Raw genomic sequence first — 20,563 nt, 5'->3', positions numbered from 1 at the left:
TAAAAAGTATAGAACTAACATTACCAAAGAAGGATTTTCACTATTACTAACTTTAAAAATCAAATTTAGCAGCATAAGCTGGTAACCTAGACTTGCTCTGCTCCCTGTGTACTTGAACTGGAATCATTACCCCAGGGTGCTGAAAGTCTTTTGGTCATCTGCTTCAAAAAACACTAAAGGCATTGCCTAAGCCTTAAAAAAAATTCAACCTCTTTCTTTTGTAGAGAGATCACAAAGATTATTTAGGTTCTCTGAACCTTCCCCTGCAATAAATAAATAAATAAATAAATAAATAAATAAATAAATAAAATAATCTTTCTTTCTCCAGCTCTTAGCTCCATAGCATGAAACCCTAAGTTATCAATAAACTCTCTGAATTAAAGAAATCCCAGTCCTGAAAGAAACTCAATAAATGAAATTCACTCCTTATAAAGGGCAACATGGGTAGGAATTAATATTATAAAGAACCTTGTCTACATTATTATAAAACATTATCGTGTTATCTGACTGAGAATGTAAACAAGTTTTTAGAAACTTCCAAATAACTGAAACTCTTCTCCTTTATTGTAAATCTTAAAACAGTCAGTGTAGGCCACTAAAGCTCTTGACATTAAAAATAAAAATTGAGGTAATATACTTAGTGGAATTCTAGTTCAAACAAAAAAATGGCTGTCACTTTAACATGTATTTCTGTGAGAAGTACTTTATAATTCAATAATATTTACACAATTTAAACCTTTCAATATCAAGTAATTATAATTAATATTGTTCCATTTCACTTCTAAAATAATTTCTGGATGCTACACATTTTGAGTAAAAAAAATTAACAAGAGCACCAGATGAAAGACTAAAGTTATTCAAATCTTGTAATTAATACAGATGAAGTACAATAATTAACCTTTAGGCTAATTGTTGGTCACATACTGAGTGACTTGGAAGTCATTACTTAGTGTCTGTTCATACGTAACAAAATTTTATCTTAGATTTAAGAGGACTTCATTGCTTCTGGTTGCTCCAGCTGTTGTCAAGTGTACCTTTTCCTCAGAAGTTATTAATGCTACTATGAACCAACCAGTACAAGTTAAATTAAGATGTGAATTTAGAGTTTGTAAGTGATTTTATAGAAGCTGCTTGGGAGACATTGTTTTCATATGTGAATCTTTAGTATTCTTTCAAAAATGGAGGTTTATAACCACTATAACAGGACATCAGGAAGGAAGAAACAATGTCCTTATGAAAATAAGTACAGAACTCAAACTCACAGCAGACTTTTCTTTCCCTTTGGCTAAACTCATCTCTTTCCAACTTGCAGAGGTCTGCAGCTGACCTTAGTCCCTCCAGATGCCCTGCATTAGAAATATACACAGCTAAATAAGAAAGCTGCAAGATTCTCTCTGATATCTTACTTTTACAATTTAGCAGGTTTCATTGTAACCACATCTTCAAATTCTCTTCTTTCAGAATATTTATTTTTTAGAGTATAGTCTAATACTTTGCTTCCTCGCCCTAAAAGTATGGAAGATTTCTCTTTGTCTGGAAGTTATTCTGCCATGTCAACTGAAAATTTAAGTAAGCAGTTAAAAGACACTTTTTCCAAAAATAAAAAATAGTCTAAGAACATCTGGATTGAAACATATTCAAACTACAGAGTTAGCAGAAGAATTAGCAAATTTATACTAAGAATATCAGTCTATCTTCTCCTTTATGAAAACATATAGAGGATGTATTGCTCTCTAGTGAATTTTAACAAGTATCAACATGTGATCATTCACTTTAATTGCTGTAAAATAGGCAGAAGATGTCCTTGGGAGAAAATCAAGATTTTTCAGAGTAAATATGTTTATCTTTCATGAAAACATCCTGAGTATCACTCAGCAAAAGTATTTGCATTATCTTGCACTTCTCTGGGTCATTTCTGTGTACACTTTTCTTAAATAATTTTATTCCACATGTTTGGAAATAAACATTACTCTCAGCTTTCAATTGCTCTGTTTGTAAGCAGTTATTTATACCACAAATAGCTGTGAATTAACTTTTCCCAAACGCTTCCTCAAGTTAATGTCACTATTTAATACAAAATAATTTAAGTTGATCTCGTTTCCTATTTAACCCAATCAAATCCGATCTATCTAACATCACAAAAATAGAAAACTGCAACATGCCAGGCAAAAGTATCAGAATAAAACCTGAAAAACTGCTAAGAAGCTTTGGAGAAACAGTAGTCATTCTAACCACATTTCATTCAGAATCTCTTAGTGTCTATCGTAATGCTTCATGTACTTTACTACAATCAGCACTACAGTTCTCCTTTTTTTTTTTTTTTGGTTAATGTAAAACAAAATCCTTCTCAGTGTAGACATATTCAGTACTGAAAAAAAAAAAATATATCAAAACAATGCATCAACAAGGACAGACTTCTACATCACTATTTTGCCTCACATCTCTATTTCAATAAATTAGAAAGCATGTGGAAAACAGATGTTCCTTAGAAATGCAACTGTCTTTTGAGAAACATGCTGCACAGTTATACAGTTCAGATTCCTTGATCAGTTGTATTTTAGCATTGTTTTCCATTAAATGTTTTTGTTATCCTCAATTACTATTTTTGTAAAACAGTAAGTGATATTTCTACTGGATTTTAGATATAATTTCTAGTATGTACATGGTACATGTACATTTTAAAGGTTCCAGCTACAGTGCAGTATTACTTAACACTATTAAGTACTTTACTTGTTAAGATAGAAGATAAGTGGAATCTGCCGTGATTTATGCAGAATGTCTACGGCCTGTGTTAATGACACCCAGTTTAGAAGGTGAACAAGATCCCAACATGCAGGTCACTTTGACAGGATGTAGTTATCTGGAGATAAAGAACACTGAAAACTTCTGATGCCTCAATCAGAGGCAGAACAGGGAAAAACAGCACCAGTAAGGTACAAAAAGGCATAACAAAAAACTGTGTATGGTCACCAGTCTAAGAAGAACACAGATGTGTCCCTTGACCTCTTAAGATAGAGACTTCTTAAGATACCCACCTTTCGGCAACTGTATGTCAGACTGTGACTGTGTGGGTGAAACCTGTTTTACTTCAGTTTGTTTAAATAAAATTACATTTTACTGTAATTAGATATCCCATTGGTACCGTGCTGCAATGCTATTTCCTACAGTAGATGAATTTGGAAAGAGCAAACAAGGTTTGAGCTCAAAGGCTCTGTCAAATAGCTCCTAAGTAGTGTAAAAAATTTAATTTAAGAAAGTAAGTTCAAACAAGGAGAACAAAAATGTTGTACTTCTAGTTTCACACATTGTATGAAGGGAACTGTAACTTGGAACTAAACTATAACTTGGTAAAAAGCAATGCAAAAAAGGATATATATATTTGTCTACAAGAACCATGTGCTTATGAACTTCAGCTTTTCATGTCCCATTTGTTCCCAATCATTAACTTTTCTTCTGGTTCCTCAATCAAAATTCAGCACAGGAAGTGCAAAATGAACAGCTGTGGACACATGTGGTTTTCAGCTCTATCTACCACAAGAATTTAATATTAATCAATGTCATATTAATACAATTCCTAATTTGGACTACCAATCATCCTAAAATCATTTGTTTTAGGATTTCAGAATTTATATTTTTTCACTATATTTTTGTATCATTATCTAAGTAAACATGCCATATATTTTTGAATAATTGTTTTCATAATTGTATTTACTCATAAGTATCATATTAAGAAAAGGTCCTCTAAAAAAACTATCAATTATCCATAGACAAAGATCAAACAGCTTTGGGAATGGATCCAATACTGTTGTGACTTCTGAGATTATTTGTGTTGTTTCACACAACATCCTTGAAAGGATGCTAAATCAATATTCCAAATTTAAAAACTTTTCCCCTTTGATTAAATAGTAGACATAGGTACGAAGTTCAGCAAAAGAATCCTCAAAGAAAACAAAACCTCAGAGAAGCATATGCAGCTACTTGTATCAAGCAAGAAAAAAATACAGATGTAAAATGGTGATAGGCTGTTAATTTTCCATTTTTCAAATGAGGCAGAAATTTCTGCCTCATTTACAAATTTACAATTTACAAATTTCACTCATTAAGAGCCACCTCATCCTAGAAAAGTAACAAATTTGAACTTTCCCTCAGATGTCATCAAAAGGGCATTATTCCTTCATTGTTTACCACCAAATTGTCAAGCGACCTTTTGAGTTATGATCATGAAATTTAATATACTCGTTTCCCCTGATTATATGGGACAATCATGTGAAATTGACATTTATGCTGCAAGACAGACAGACAGCAGCCTGACAATTCACAAAAAGGCCCTCTGGACAAAGGCCCTCCATCTGGAACAACTGCAAACATATGAGGTCATCTATTCCTTGGCAGTGCTACTAAACATAACATCCAGTAAGAGACGAGATTAAAGTGATGCAGAGGATGCACAGTTGTACCTGTTATTCCTCACATAATTTTAATACTGAAGTAAACTGATCTAAGAAGATCAGTTCATAACAGAGAATGCTTGTTTGAAAGGGAATCCAGAGTACATACGAATTCTGCTGTTGGAAGAAAGGTCAGCCCATGATTTAGCAGTACCCCAGGATCTTGCTGATGCTGTTTTTCTCACATTAACGTCAGCAGGTGAAACATTTAGCTGTGTCTGGCTCAACAGAAGTTTCAATGTCTTCCAGGAATTTAATGGCCCCCTGCCCTCAGGTATACACATGCTTATCTTCTTCCACTTGGAAGAGAGCTATGCAGTGTACCTGTGCACAGGACAACGAGCTCTCTGAAAAATCCATTTGGGTAGAACACTACCACAGAGTCTACACCAGTGGAGATGACCCACTGTCTCACAGGTATTATGGTGGTATAACCAGCCAAAAAGATGGAAGTCAGAAGCACCAAAACTGAAATACACAGTGGGTGTCATAGAACAGTCCAGGCAGGACTGGCCACATGCTCTATGTTCTTCAAAGTGTTATGGGACCTGGCATTACTATGTTGCAAGAGAAAGGCTGTTTTTTTCCCTGACATGACTCAGGAAGTTTGAGCGTTTAGCTTAGTCAGCATAGTGGATTAAGGGTCAGCATTAATGGTTTGTCCAGATTTCTGGAAATTCAGAAGGATCACTCTTTTCCTATCCCAAAATCCAGTGCACACCACTTTGCCTGCTGAAGGCTGAGACTTGAACTTTTTTCTTGATGGTGAATTCATACATCACCACTCCATGAACTGCTGTTTTCACTCTAGCTAGTTGTGGTGACAGCATTTCCTGTCACCACAACATGCAACCCAGGAAAAATGTCACCTTCATCCTCGTATTGGTTCACAATTATGACAAACTTGCATACGATGTTCCTTCTGTTCCTGTGAGTGCATTTGTAAGACATATCTGGTGCCAACTTTGAGATATTCCAATGCTTCCACCACCATTTCCAATGCACTGAAGCCAATACTCATCTCCATATACAGCTCACTGGTTGCAATCTGCTGATTCACATGGATGAGCTCATTGAGATACTCTTCATTTTGTGGTGTGACAGCCGTGAACAGCTGTCCAGAACGTGGTTTGTCTTTCATCTCAGTGTTACCACTGCTGAAACACACCACTCACCACCTCACTGTGTTCACATCCACTATCTGAATGTCAGTGGGTGCCATTTTTTCTGCATGAAGTAATTCAATGACACACCTTTGATTCATACACATTTTCATGTCAGATGCCATTTTGCCAGGATGTTCCTCTGCTGCCATCTGTCACACAGCAGCAAAATGCAATGGAATACTGTCAGGAAAGTTCAGCTTCTACTGCCTTAACACCAGGATCTGCCCCTGATTTCACGGGCCAACATGATAAAATAGGAGGCATTAATTTCAGAGCAGCCCTCACATGTAGTATTATATATACTGCATTTCTGTATATACACATGCAAAACAAGTGATACAATTGCTCATCTCTCACTGACTAATGCCAGTCACACAGAAGTAGCCACTCCCATGGCACACCCCACCTAGTTTTATTGATGGGCAAAAAACCACAGGGCATGGAATATTTATCTAACCAGACTGGATCATCCATCCTGGCTGTACTCCCTCCCTCCGAGCTCTTTGTCCATCCCCAGATTCCTTGCTGACAGGGTACCACACGAAGCTGAAAAGTCTTCAGATCTATGTAAGCACTCCTCTGACTTCACGCCAGCCCATGCTCTCCCAAGATTCCTGTGTTTACACCATGTTCTCAGATATATGTCGTGTGAAGGGGACCCTCCCTTAGAACATGCAGCCCAGCACAGGCAGTTGGGATGCCAAAAGTTGTTCTTCAGTACCAACCACTTCTGAAGCATCTCAAACCCCTTCATACACTGCCAATTGCTTTTCCAGTTGGAACGTAGCAGATCCTCTGCATCCGTGACTCCAAAACGCTAGGAATCAACGTCAAGTCTCCTATGGTGTTTTCTGCCATAGGCTCCAGGTGAGGCCATTCTCCCCAGGTGCAGTGTAAAGCACATTTTTTATACCTTAACCTGTTCAGATTGGCCCAAGGGCTACTGCATGAACTCTCTCTTGTTTAATTTGTTCAAAAGCTTGTTGTTGCTCAGGACCTCACGTGGAAGTTTTCTTCCAGGTCACTTGATAGAGAGGGTTTATAATCCAGAATATGCATTTTCCAGAAACCCACAACACCTAAGAAAGCTTGTGTTTCCTATTTGCTAGTTGGTGGAGACATAGCAGCTATTATATTGATCACATCCACAGAGATCTGACGATGTACATCTTCCCATTTTAGTCCTAAGGACAAGATCTCCTGTGTAGGTCCCTTGACCTTACTTTGCTTTTTGGCAAAACTGGCTTTCCAAGGGCTGAGAGTATAGTCTCTCAAAAAATTTCCTCTGCTGTACTGTCCCACACAATGATGTTATCAATGTACTACAAGTGTTCAGAGCTTCCCCGTTCCAGTGCTGTCTGGATCAGCCCGCGGAAAATGGCAGGTTCCAAGAGCACTTTCCAAGTGAAAGCAAACCGTGGTGTAGCTGACGCTCTGCTGCCAAAACAACTGAGAAAAACATACTGGTGATATCAACTGTGGCATACTACTTTGCTGTCTTTGATTCCAGTTTGTACTGAAATTCTAGTATGTCTGGCACAGCAGAACTCAACAGTGGTGTGACTTCATTGAGGCCAAGATAGTCCACTGTTAGGGACTCCACACTCCATTGGACTTCCACACTGGCCATACAAGATTATCACTATACACTCTCACTAGAAACTGGAGCAGCCATTTACCTAAAGACCTGCCTTTAACACATCCGTGCCTCTAGGCTCAAAGTACATTTTCCATCCCACTTCCTCACATCCTCTCCATAGTCATGCAATTAAGAACACTTACTATGTTCCCACTGTGTCCCCTCTTAAGCAGAAGAGCACTTACTCCTAATAGTTGAGGTGTTGGTCTATATGGGTGGGGGAGAAAACTGTTTTTCTCTCTTTAAGCTTCTAAATCAGTTTCTCCATAGCAGAGGTTCAGGCCCATAGGGAAGAAGAGACTTTCTTCATATTAATGGAGTTGGCCAGCAAATTTATCCACCATTTTCCCTCTCAATCTTTCAAACTCAATACTGCCAGAGAGTTAGCACACACTTCTGTAACATGGATCATATGCCCTTGACTTTATTTGGGTCTTTGGATAACTGATCATAGCCCAGGTCAAGATAAATTATCTTAAGCATGGCTAATTCCCACAAGTGTTAGATGCATCTTCTCCATGGTGATTCACCTGCGGGAATTACATACATCTTCCTTGAAGAGAAACTTTTCCTTCACACACAACAGGGGCTGCCTCCAGAGGGTGAGGGGTTGCCCCCCCTTTTCCAATTGCTTTGTCAACGCACCTTTCCCTAAAGAGGGATCCCAGATGCTTGACTCCTCTGCCGTGGTTGGTTTCCTGGTTCAAAAGCAGAGTCTGACATAAGGCTGGATCAAATCCAGAGGCACTTTCTTGCTCTTGAGGGTGCTGAATAGTGTTGACTACTACTTGATAGGCACTGGAGATAATCTATCATAGTGAAGAGAGCAGTAATCTCTGGAGTTATCAGAATCAGGGCATACCTTTTTAAAATATTAGGTTTTTAGTGTTTCACACATGTTCAGGGATGATATCTGAAACCATAAGAGACAATTGTGACAGATACCTGACTATATCCTTCCACACACTGCCAACCCTAACAATCCTGCCTAATTTAACCTTAGACAAAACTGGAAACATAGCAATAGGATCTCCCTAGCTTGAACATGTCAAGAATATTCAGAATTTAAAAAAATATTTTAAGTCATTCTGCAATGAAGAGTGTACTTGTTAATAGTTAACATGGTTAGATTCCTGAAATGCAAGAATGATGGCAGTTCTGAGTACAAATACCAGATTAAGTTCATGGTCCATGTAATTTGAGTATATGCAATTTACAAATCGGCAAAACCACAAGCAAACTTAAGCCAGACCCCAGGGACGATAAACGGTAAGAAAATAATTAAGAAAAACAACCTTGAAAGCAAATAAAGAAACATTATGAATGAATAAATCATCATTGTGACCAGCAACTATCAATCTAATATTACGGTTATAAAAAAAATTAATGTGTTATCTCAACCTTTTGATTCCCATGATGGGTGCCAAAAGGACTTTTGTGGTTTAACCCAGCAGACAACTCAGCCATTCAATCATCCCCACCCTTCTTTAGTGCGACAGGGAGAGAATATGAAAAAGGTAAAGCTTGTGGGTTGAGATAAATACAGTTTAATAGGAAAGAAAAAGAAGGGAAAGAAACATAATAATTCAGATAAAAACGTACAAGCAGGTGATGCCTGGTGCAATTGCTTACCAGTTCCTAACTGATGCTCAGCTTATCACCAAGAAGTGGCAGTATCCAAGGCCAACTCCATCATTTTTATTACTCACTTTATGGAATGAAATAGCCTTCTGGTTAGTTTAAGCCAGTTTGCTGGTCCCCTCCCAGCTCCTTATGTGTCTCCAACCTCCTCTCTGGCAAGGCAGTGTGAGAAGCTGAGAATTCCTTGATGTAGTCTAATCAGTTGTTACACAACAACTCAAACACTAGTGTGTTATCAACAGTGTTCTTTTCCTAAACTCAGAACACAGCATCATACTAATCACTGTGAAGAAAAAAATCTGTTTTTTAGCCAAAACCAGGACAGAGCTCTAGAGTCCATTTCAGTAGGATAGAACAGAGCATTATAATACAATAATACCCTTGAAAGATGAAGGACTAACTGAATCTAAGCTTTAGCTGAAAATACCACGAGGGACATCACCAGAGTTCCTTTTGATAGTTTGTTCCAGTGATTAGTCACCTTTATCAGTTAATGCCTTTTCCATTTATTCTTTTACATTCAACTTATTCTGCTGAGCCCAGAGCACCAGTAACAAGCACATATTCAGATGTACCCAGTGCTCCAAGTCCAATATCCAATATTTGTGATACCATTTTTATTATGATTCTCTTCAGGAAAAATGTATGGAATTTAACTCATTTTTCTTTTAATGCACAGAAGACTCTATTATCTGAAGTAATGGGGTCTGGGATGTCCCATTTAATACACACAGCATGAGAAGTACACAGAATCAGTCAGAGACCAGTAAAATGTATTAGGTATTCATGGTCTCAGTGCCAATCCAGTGGAGCTAAGCTGCCTTCTCTACAGTAATCTAAGCACTGCACTTGCTTAAATCAGATTCAACACCACAAACTCAGGAACTAAGTCAGGTTTATCACTGCATCCAATCTCGCAGGCTTTCTGAGACACTGCACAATGTAATAGAGACTCATCCAAATTCATGTTCAATTAGTTTAATGTATGGTTAGATTTCCAACATGTCCAATTCCAGAAGCATACTGCAGAGATGTCCAGCTTGGCTCTGTAGAGGCAGGGCTGGGTCCATATAACTTACTAACTTGTACTCCACATTGTACAAATCTAGTTCTGGAAGACAGAAAGTTCTTGAAAAAGCATACTATGTTTGTGCTGCATTGCGCATGCACTGATAAATTCAGCACACCTAAGTTAATACATTACAAAGGCCTCACATCTGAGCAAAAGGATTAACCTGCAACTTTGATAATTTTCTCATGAGCAAGCACCTGTACCTTCCTTTCAACTAGGGAAACAAGTAACATTTTTTATTCGATTCAGCTCTGTTCTCAAGGTTGAATAAATTCTTCCCACACCAGAATTCTGACTCAGTGATTTGACATGCAGGTTACCTGATGGTTTTCCAAACATCAAAGCCATCCAAAGGCTTTGTGCCGTTGGTATGTCCTCCAGCAAGGTGCACCAGTGTTGGCAGCCAGTCAGAAATATGGATAAGTTCATGACTTTCGACACCTTTTTGCTTCAGTAAAGGACTTGCAACAAAGCCTACTCCTCTAACACCTCCTTCCCATAGGGTCCATTTTCTTCCTCTAAGTGGCCAGTTATTTCCACCTGCCATAGTCTGTCCTCCATTATCTGAAAAAAAGTAATTAAACAGAATCATTTCTAAGAAAGGAACAGAACAATCTTTCTACAATAGTTATCCATCCATTTGAAATATATATATATATTTATATATATATATACTGAATATATTCAGAGCATATTAAAAACTGAATTAATTCTTGCAGAAGTCTTAGAAATTACTACAATATAATGTTCTTACTTGGCAAAAATAATACCATATTACAAGGTAATGATTTAGAAAGTAATGTTTAAAAACATCCTCTGACAGTAGACAGCTAAAGTTTCTGGGATCGAGAACTTAATTTTAATTCCAATTACACTCAAGGCCACAGGAAGAGCTGCTATCAAAACCATCACTAGTACTCAGACTACACTATCATTCCATTTTCCAAAGGAGTCTTATTTTAAATAGAAAACAGTTATTCCAGTGACAGGACACCATACTTCTCATTCACAAATGTTTTCTTCAGTTTTTTTTTTTTTTAAGCTGCCAAAGTGGCTGATTTGTTGTATCAAACAAAGCAAATGGCTTCTCGGTCAAAAGCAGAAAGCTTGAATTGAAACTATCTGAAGTAGATGAACAACTTGGAAATATCTGAATCAATTCTGGTTGGAAAGACTATGCAAGATGGTTACAGAAAAAGCTGAACTTTTGATTACAGTAACATAGAAATACCTACATGAATCAAAGATAGCTCATGCAACTTTTCAACCAGTCTTCTACATTAAGAAAAGAGACTTGGATTCTGAAGTTGGCAGGATTAATGATTTGAGATGACTGTAGTTACTATTGTATATTTTTTCTTGTTTATACCTGTTTTAATGATTTCACTACAGTAACTGATTACAACCTTTTTAATAATGATTTTTCTGTATTTTAGTATGTTTAAAATTACTTTCAAAGCAGTCAGTGAACCAATCTTCATTAAAAATTGTCAACTTTCTGTTTTAAGTATTTCCCAAGTAAAATGCTGAAATTTGAGGTAAGAAAAAGGAAATTAATGTTCAATCCACTACAGAAGGACTCTTCTGTAACTGCCAAATGATCTCCCTTCAGTTTCACTAATTGAGGAGCAGTGTAAAACACTACTATGAATATTTTTCTACTGAAACACTCTCTTTGTTCTACTAAGGAATAATCTAATATAGGATTTTCAAAGGTGGAAGCCTTAACTAAACACTTGAAAAAAAACATGATCTGAAAAGTACAGAGTGTTCTGTGGACCAACCAGCTTCCAGGAAGTCTGCATGAGTTAAAAAAAAATAAAATCAAGAGCTTCACCATTTTCAGTACAAAAATACAGGCAGTCAGATACTAATTACCAATATTTCTCACACAAAGATGTTGAGTACGGAGACCTAAGAATTCAAACAGTTGTCTGAGAAAAGAATAAAAAGACATTGGTTCTACAGTTCCTCCTGAATACAATGTGAACAGGAATCGCTGTCAGGAATAATGATGGGACAGAGTTCTCGGTAGCTTTTAACCTTTGGAGAATTACAGTGTAGATGAGATGCCTTTTACTGTTAGAAACCAGTTAAGATTTGATTTTACAATTTGTCCTCGCTATGTTTTTTCTTTTCTTCATATGACAAGCTATTTACTTTCCGTATCAGTTTAACACTACTATTCAAGACTCCAGAAATGCATCAGCAAATAGCAAGGAATTAGAGAAGGAGAGTGAGCTTTAGAAGAATGAAGTATATGTTTCCTGGATTACAGTCAGATCTTTACTATACCTAACTTTTTTTCTGAGACTTTACTATCTGTAGTTTAGTTAATACACTCAATACTGTTCCAGATTCATTATGCAATAAACTCCCTGAGACAAGGCTTCTATCCAACCTAAATCTACAAGTAAGGACTTGTGTGCAATGCCATATATAGTATATGATTAAAAGAAATGGAAGGAGGGAAACAATATTTTCTTGTTTTGCTAACTTATCTGATATGTAAATGAAAAAACTCAACATATGGAACAAGTTTCATCCCACTCATTTTCAGATTGCTAATTTACAATTTCCTTTTCCCAAAGGAATTTATATGCAAGGATTGCTTTCTGCTTCAGTTCTTTACTGAACAACCAATAAAGTTCTGAAGTATGGAAAATCATGGTTTCTGTTCTGATTCTTGAAATTTTCATTCCAGTGAATCAGAACAGAGTTGATGATGCCAGTATAAACTGGCAGTTTATACTTTTTTTTAAAAGTTATACTCATGTATTTGTGAATGATTTGAAGTATTATCTGGGACTTCAAATATCAATAATTAATTAAAGAGGAGAAAGTTTCATAACATTAAAAGATCATAATGGTGCCTATCTTGATGAAATATTAAGGAATAAACAAGAACTCACTGACTGTATGAGAGGCAGCCTTAGGAGAAAGAAAGACATCGAAAACCACAAGAGAACTGTAACTGATTTCTTGGGGGGGGTCTACTGTATGTCTAGACAACAGGACATAAAGCAGACAGCTGCTTTGTATGCATGCACCTTTGCCCTAAGATAATACCTGTGGATGTTATCTCACTGATATTTTATCTATAGATGCTAAAAATTTGCATGGATTCAGAAAGCCAATGAAGAAGTTCAAAGTTAAAATACCACTGATAGTTCTTAAGCGAAAAACAGCTACTCTGTCTCAGGAATTTCTTCAGCTACATCTGCTGAAGACTTGAAAATTTTCACAAAATTGAGAGGGCACCAGTGATGAGTTCTAACGCCATTTCCTAATCACATGCTGCCAGATACTGCTATAGTGAGAGGATACATATTCAGAGTGATCCTCTGTCTACGGGAGTACAGCCATTCTCAAATTCTCCCAAACAAGCTAACTCTTTACGCTATTTCTCACTAAAACTTCGAATTATTTTAGCAAAGTGTCTTGAATGTGGAATGCACTCCATAGTATATATGGAAAATTCCAGTAGCTTACCTCTCCACTTAGGTAAGATGTAAATAGGATCATGGTTGCTTCATGTTCTATGCCAACTTCATATCCAATTCTGAACCCACTTCAAAACAATATTTCCTCAATGATATATCACCCATTTGTGCAACTGTTTCTCTGACTCATCCTAATTCATTATCTCAGTAAACAGTATCCAGAGCAAAGCTTTTATAATCAAGGTATCTATGGCTAGAGGCTCTGATTTGTAAACACTTCTTACAAAAGCTTCAGCCTTGCTACTTCAGCTAAAAGCAGAAGCCCTGCCCCATCAAGCATGATACTTCAATTGTATCTGTGCTGAAGACAAACATCAAGTATGATTTTCATTAAAAATAATAACAGAATAGTCTGGAAAAAGTAGTAAGCATATTTTTCCTACCGGTAAGAATAATTTTTGCAATTACTTCTGTAAAATTTAGACTTCAATAATACCCACAACATATCATGTGCATTAGAAAAATTATAAAACCAACCAGCTCTTGTTCTTAAAGAAAAGATGAAAGTGAAGAGAGTAAGTCTGTAATTAGAAATGATGGTACTTGGCATAAATATAACCTAGCTAATTTATTCAGCATAGTCTTTTCTCAAATGGGAGAATTATGCATTTGTAATGAGCTTTGTTCTTGCCTCGGTTTGCTCTGATAAATGTTTAGCTATCTCTGTCTTCCCTCAGCATTCTTATCAAACTCATCATTTTGTGCTATTTTAAGACAGGAGCACCTGAAATGTTCTTTATCATTCTGATAGAATTTTCTTCTGTATGATATTTGAGGCACATATAAGGTAAACAGCAAAATAAGGACTGAATAAACAAAAGAGACAGAGAAACAGAACTATCCCATAACTTTAAAAGTTTGGTTTGAGCAAAGTAGTGCATACTTGAATTAACTTCATTTTTGTTAACTATTGAGAAATCAGTATAACATAGCAATAACAAAAAAAACAATTACATGCTTGCACTGACTTTGGAAGAGGTGTTATTCTTGCTATTAAGAAAGTAAAAATTCTAAAAAGAAAATTAAACATATTGACAATTCTAAGTACTGTGTAGAGATCATAACTGTTAGATTTGAGGGAAGTGAGTAGTGACAAGTAGAATTGTCTTTAAAGGGCAGATGTTCCTGAGAATCAGGAATTGGACAAAAATCTCTGAGTATAAAACTTAGATTCATTTCTGATAGTATCATCCCCTGCCTATTCACGTCTTCTGTAAATAGCATAATTGTGTTGTAATTTTGTGTTGGCCCTCAGTAACTGAAATATAAGAATCCTCTTCTAAAATAACTGCCACACTGAGCAACTTCAATGGAACTGTTGCTAACAAAACACGTAGATCAAAAATCCCTAAACCAATATAATGCTTCCAGACTGTAAACAGCAATGCATTTTATGTCGTGTTTTCCATATGAATGTATTTGTAGGAAAGACATCCTTGATAAAATCCTGGATGAAATATTCTTTCCTTTAACAATACACAATGCTCCATGTCCTCTGAAAACTTTTAACGTACTGGAGAAATTTTGCCATACGTTTTGATGATAACTTCTGCCAGTAAACAAAAAAACATATATGTATATATATAGTTCTCCTAACCCTAGCAACTATTCGAGTATGCCACTTCACATAAGACAATTTTTACATTCTTTCAGTCATGGTTCTGTTTACATACAATCACTTTCTTCCGCCTTTTAAAGTCAGTACAACGCTGTCCACACTGAAACAAACACTTCAATGGTCTAAACTGAAACAACAAGAATAGCACTTTCCTACCACAACACTATGGATGAAATTCGGATAATATAAAGAATATTCAAAAAAAAAATTCATATAACAGGATGCTAGTCTTTCAAAATATTGTGGGTTTTGGTAAAGGTAATGATTTTTTTTTAATAAAAGCCTTTCAACAAAAGTACAACAAAGCTTGTGCATCTTTTCCATACCTTTGAAAATGAAGGACAATGTTTTTTTCCTCACAAACATCTGTTTTTTTAATTAATATTCACCATCAAATAAATGAGAAAGAATTTAGTTTGCTGTATCTGTAATCTGTAAACTATCAAAGATGTTTTACAGGAGTTCTTAAAGGAATCAATAAACAAAACTAAACAGATATGCCATTCTGTGTCTCCCAAACTCTTCTCTGAGGAGTTGCCAGCTGCATAACAGTCTGATGGGTGCACTGTATCTATGCAGTGGCGTGGGACACATGCAAGTAGTAAACAGTTTAATCAGTATAGCTTCTTTGAAGAACAGTTTGATAATAAAGAACAGAAATGAAGCAATTCTGAGAGCAACAATTAATGAAGTGTGTTTAAATTCCAACTTGACAAACTTCAGTTTGACAAACTTTTTAACTGAATGACATTGCAACAGAAGCAGCTGCCTACTTCATATAATAAAGACAAGCCCCATAGGCACCATGGGAAAATCTTCCCGGCAATTCCACTGCAACAATCTACTTTTTCTCCAAAGGCTAAAAGGCTAGATCTTGTTTCCTTGTTTCTACTATAGCAAAGGAACTTTTTTTCTTTTTTTTTTTTTTTTAATAGAGCACCCTTTTCTGTCTCATGATTGTGATCTTCTTATGACCACAACAAAGCTAAGCCTCACCTTGCAGTCCTGTTGACACGCCTGGCAAACTGCTCTAGATGAGCTCATTGCAGAAGGTTTCCTGAAAATTCCCCACAGATCCATCCAGGATTGTATTAGATGCTGTTATTAAGCAGTTTTAATTCCAGTATTTCTTTTCAAGATTTTCTGTTTTCTTACTCCAGGTAAGGAGCTACTCACAGGCTTCCTCACAGAAAGTATCTTTAATTTCTATACATTCTAAACATTCCACTCTCATAAAACGACAAAATCAGAGGCTTTAAATTTGTAATATATATTATACAACCTTGCAATGGCAGAACGTAATGCTAAGTTTGTATGTTAGTAACACTAATTATTATAAGAAGTTTAACCACTGTTTTTGGCATTTGTGAAATAAACAATGCTTCAAAAATGTGGAAAATCTAATATAACTCTAAAAAAAATTACAGCATATAATGAAGTATTTCCTTTAAGAAAAGTAACAGTATTCACAGACTCCTCTCCTCTTCCCACTCTTCCTTCCCCCCCCCAAAAAGATACCAACCCAAACAAATAAACAATAAAAACAACAATAAAAAACAACCCACTTTCAGTGCAACAGTTCACTAGGATAAACTATTCTGGACATTTAGATATCTCAGTGGAACAAAGTCTGTATAATTAAATTTTATCTATAAGTAACAAAAGAATAAAACAGTTTATATCTAAAAGCATCAACAATCATATTTCATCATAAGAATGTTAAATTTAAATACACAAATCCACTTAGACACCTACATTCATTTTCTAAAGTAGCATCCAAAAGTTTAAGATCTGTATGCATATACGTTCAAATATAAACAGAGCAAGAAATAACCAACTAACATTTAAATTAAGTATTCAATAAGGAGTTGATTAAAAAAATAAAAATAAAAAAAATCAAGTGATGTGTGCGAATTTTTTTACTATGTAGCCACTTCATTATCCAATTCAGAACCCAGCAAAGGAAAAACATTTTAAGTGTTATATATAAAGTGCAATGCAAGAGAAAATTTAAGCACTGAGGATATAATAAATGCAATTAGACATCACGTATCTATTCACCTCCAGTTGTTTATCATGTACAGGTGCCACTACAGTCTGTAAAGAGCAGATTCAGTCTAACAATCCTGACTCTGTGCAAAAGATACCCTATTTCCTGAAAAAAGTTACAAAATATTTGCCAAATATTCTTGCTGTACCAATACTAGTTTTCAAAGTCAGCATTTCCATGCTGCAGCTTTTTTTTCTATTTTTCACCTGTGCTTAACCTCCTACATTTTTCAACTCCTGAATTTTTCTGAAGCTGTAAGAGAAAACTCCCATGCTCCAAAATTTCTCCTCATGGGCCCCTGAAGTAAGCTGATCTAGCACACATCTGTCTGATATATAAACCATGCTAAGCACTGTTTGAAAGGTTTGTCTAAAGCCATGCAGTATTTTAGCAGTGAGGACAAGAAAAAAAAACAAAAACAAAAGACAAAAAACCTAAACAATAATTGTTTAATTTAAAATGCAGATCTGGACACTTCAAAATATTTAATCAAATTGAAACATCATCAAAATAAAAAGGATTATTTCAAGCTCCTTATACTCCTGTAGCTAAATGCTACATCAGCTACATATACTCTAGCATGAAACATTCACAAAATGTTTGAAGGGCAAAGATGATCAATAATTACAGTACTTATTCCAGTTTCTTGCTTTTGAGTAACTGATTAAGTGCTCTGTCAAGATGAGAGGAGAAGCAAAGCCACTTCTTTGCTAAAGGGAACAATGGAGTCCCTTCCGTATGCTCCCTCTTTTCATTTAAAATCAGGATTATACATTTAATTTAAAAGACTGTTAAAATTCTCATTTCATTTTAAAGTATACTCCCCTCTCCTCCTACCAGCAGAAGAGGTAGGTTTATGTGGTAGACAGACACTCCTCCACAAGCAGAGGAGTGGAAGGACTGATAAATGACTGTGAGTATGATAGGAAGCACCAAACTTCAAGCATAAAGCTTGTAAGAGCCAGAAACTGTCCAATAGTTGGCAGTGTCTAGGTGTTTCCATTCAATAAAGGCATTTGGAAGTTTATTTTGAATATATTTCAGTTGCTTCCTCTGCTTCTGGAAGCAGTGTGAATTCACTTAGAACAAGTGTAGTGCTGTTACAAAAAAAAAAAAAGGATCTAATTAGTACACTTTTATAGCAACCTTTTGAGGAAAAAAGCAGAAAGTCAGGCAACTGTTACTGCACTTGCAGTCTGTATAAGCACCAATTAGACAAAACTAACATATCTATATTTCCAAACGTATGAAAAATGCCTGCCTCGAGTCTGCTGATTTTGTGCTCAAGTTGCAGCTGTAAGGTAAGAGAAGATGAACAAATTCTAACATGAGAACATGATCCAGCCTAAAACTAGCTTTGTACCTATTGCTGATCAGTTCTGTGCAAGAGGTTTCCCTGAATTCAGATACAGCAAAAGTTTTAAGATGTGCATGGACTGCAGAGAAGGCTACAAACATTAGGGGATCATTGGTTCAGGAAGAATATTTTGACCTAACACTTTTTCCTTTAAAAAGGAAAAAAAAAACGATAACTTCCAGGCTTGTGAAGCTGCCAAACTTTAGAATTACATGCAAACAGGAGAGAAAAATGATCCAATTTACATGCATTAAAGCCTCATGCTTATGTCTAGAATCTGCATCTTCCATCATAATATCCTGTACCCCCTTTTCCTCTGTGTTTATTTGAGGAGGACTGTTGGGATTGCACTTTGTCACTTACCTTACCCAAAATAAACAGAGCAATCTGGAGCTAATTTAAGTGGTTTAGCATATCAGGATACAGCTGGGAAAGATTTTAAGAGAAAGGCTCCAGATGAACAATAGCAGTGTGCAGCCGAGTAGCAGCGAGCACAGGAAGGCTGTGCAGACAGGCTGGCAGACAGCTGTCAGCCATTCCAATAACAATTCCTGCAGCCAGTGTTAACTAGTCAGCATTGAAACACTCCAGCCAGCTCAGGAACAGCCACAAACAAAACAGAATTAAAAAGTTCACTCGAAATGACAGAAGTGTCAGGGCCACAATTTAGTGTCATGAGCATTTCAGTTGTTCTTCGCTCATCTAGCAACAGCACAACTCCTGTCTATGATTTTTATAGCTCATCTGCAGGGCTCAGATATCCTTTTTTTCCCTGTTAATATTAGGTGGGCATATGCATTGCCTTAACACTATGAGTTGATTCAGGCAATTGGACAAACTTATACATCTGTTTTTCACATCACTTTTCCTTGAGAAGAATGACTTGAGCTCTTACCCACTTGGGGCCCTACCTGTTCCCAGGAAATCCTGGCACAGTTCATAATCAGAAAGAAGTACACATCTACTGGCATAAAACGTTAAAACGAAACATAACTCTTTCATTATTACTTGCTATACTGGACATTCAAAAAAGGGTAGCAAGTACCTTAACAAATGTATCTTTCCTAAGCCAATTCTCAAAAAAAGCATATAAACCACAAAAATTGAAATTCCACCTGAAAATTCTCCCAGCCAAATAAATGAAGAAAAGTAGAAAGAAAAATCTTTATAACACTAGTCCTAAACTTCAAGGGAGGAAAAGGGAAAAAAAAAAAAAAGGTGGTTAATTACTTTGCAATCTGTTGTAATCATTCTGTCTACCGAAGTCTATTTCATTTTCCTGAAGATGACAATGAAATGAAACAGATAAGTTTATTAAGTATACACTGACAAGATGGAAAATGCATCAGTCTTGTACCCATACATTCACCACTGCCCAAGTCTATGGTAGCCCTAACGCAAACTTGGCTTTGTCTAAATGCAGTCAAGTTTATAGAGGAGAAAGGGATTATATGATAAGATAATATGGTGGCAAACAAAGACAGATAATGAAGAGAAGATGAAGTTTAAATAAAAAGTGTTCTTTCCCTTCAACGATCTAAGTAGCATTTTTAATCAGTTTCCATAAATTTAAGATTTTCAGCACTGCATTATGTTTTTAGGATGGGGAAGCAGTACAGAACAGTCTTGCTGAATTAATATTTCAACATCATTTTTTACTTCATATTTACTCCTGATCAGACAGATGGAGCATCTCCCCTGCAAAGACAAGCTGAGGGAGTTGGGCTTGTTCAGTCTGGTGAAGGGAAGGCTGCGAGGGGATTTCATTGCAGCTTTCCAGTATTTAAAATGGGATTTTAAACAGGAGGAGAATCAACTTTTTACAAGAGTAGACAGTGAGAACGAGGGGGAATGGTTTTAAGCTCAAGGAGGGAAGGTTTAGATTGTATGTCAGGAGAAAGTTCTTAACAGAGAGAGTGGTGAGGTGCTGGAATAGGTTGACCAGAGAGGCTCTGGATGCTCTGTCCCTGGATGTGTTCAAGACCAGGTTGGATGGGGCCCTGGGAAATTTGATCTTGTATCAGATCTGGAGGTTGCTGGCCCTGCCTGTGGCACATGGGGTTGGAACT

General features: G+C 36.4%; 1 protein-coding gene across 1 annotated transcript in view; it reads right to left on the bottom strand.

Annotated features, from left to right (window-relative positions):
• Positions 1–20,563, bottom strand: part of ARSB (arylsulfatase B) — a 63,184-nt gene that overhangs the window by 19,879 nt on the left and 22,742 nt on the right. The window contains exon 5 of the mRNA XM_085213674.1: positions 10,287–10,530. Within this exon, the coding sequence (XP_085069800.1) occupies positions 10,287–10,530 (244 nt within the window). The remainder of the gene's footprint in view (positions 1–10,286; positions 10,531–20,563) is intronic.

This window comes from Meleagris gallopavo, chromosome Z (genome assembly GCF_905368555.1).
Source record: "Meleagris gallopavo chromosome Z, MGAL_WU_HG_1.1, whole genome shotgun sequence".
In the NCBI taxonomy this organism is placed as follows: domain Eukaryota; kingdom Metazoa; phylum Chordata; class Aves; order Galliformes; family Phasianidae; genus Meleagris; species Meleagris gallopavo.
Note: the sequence above shows the minus strand (reverse complement) of the source record. Positions and strands in the feature narration are given on the sequence as shown.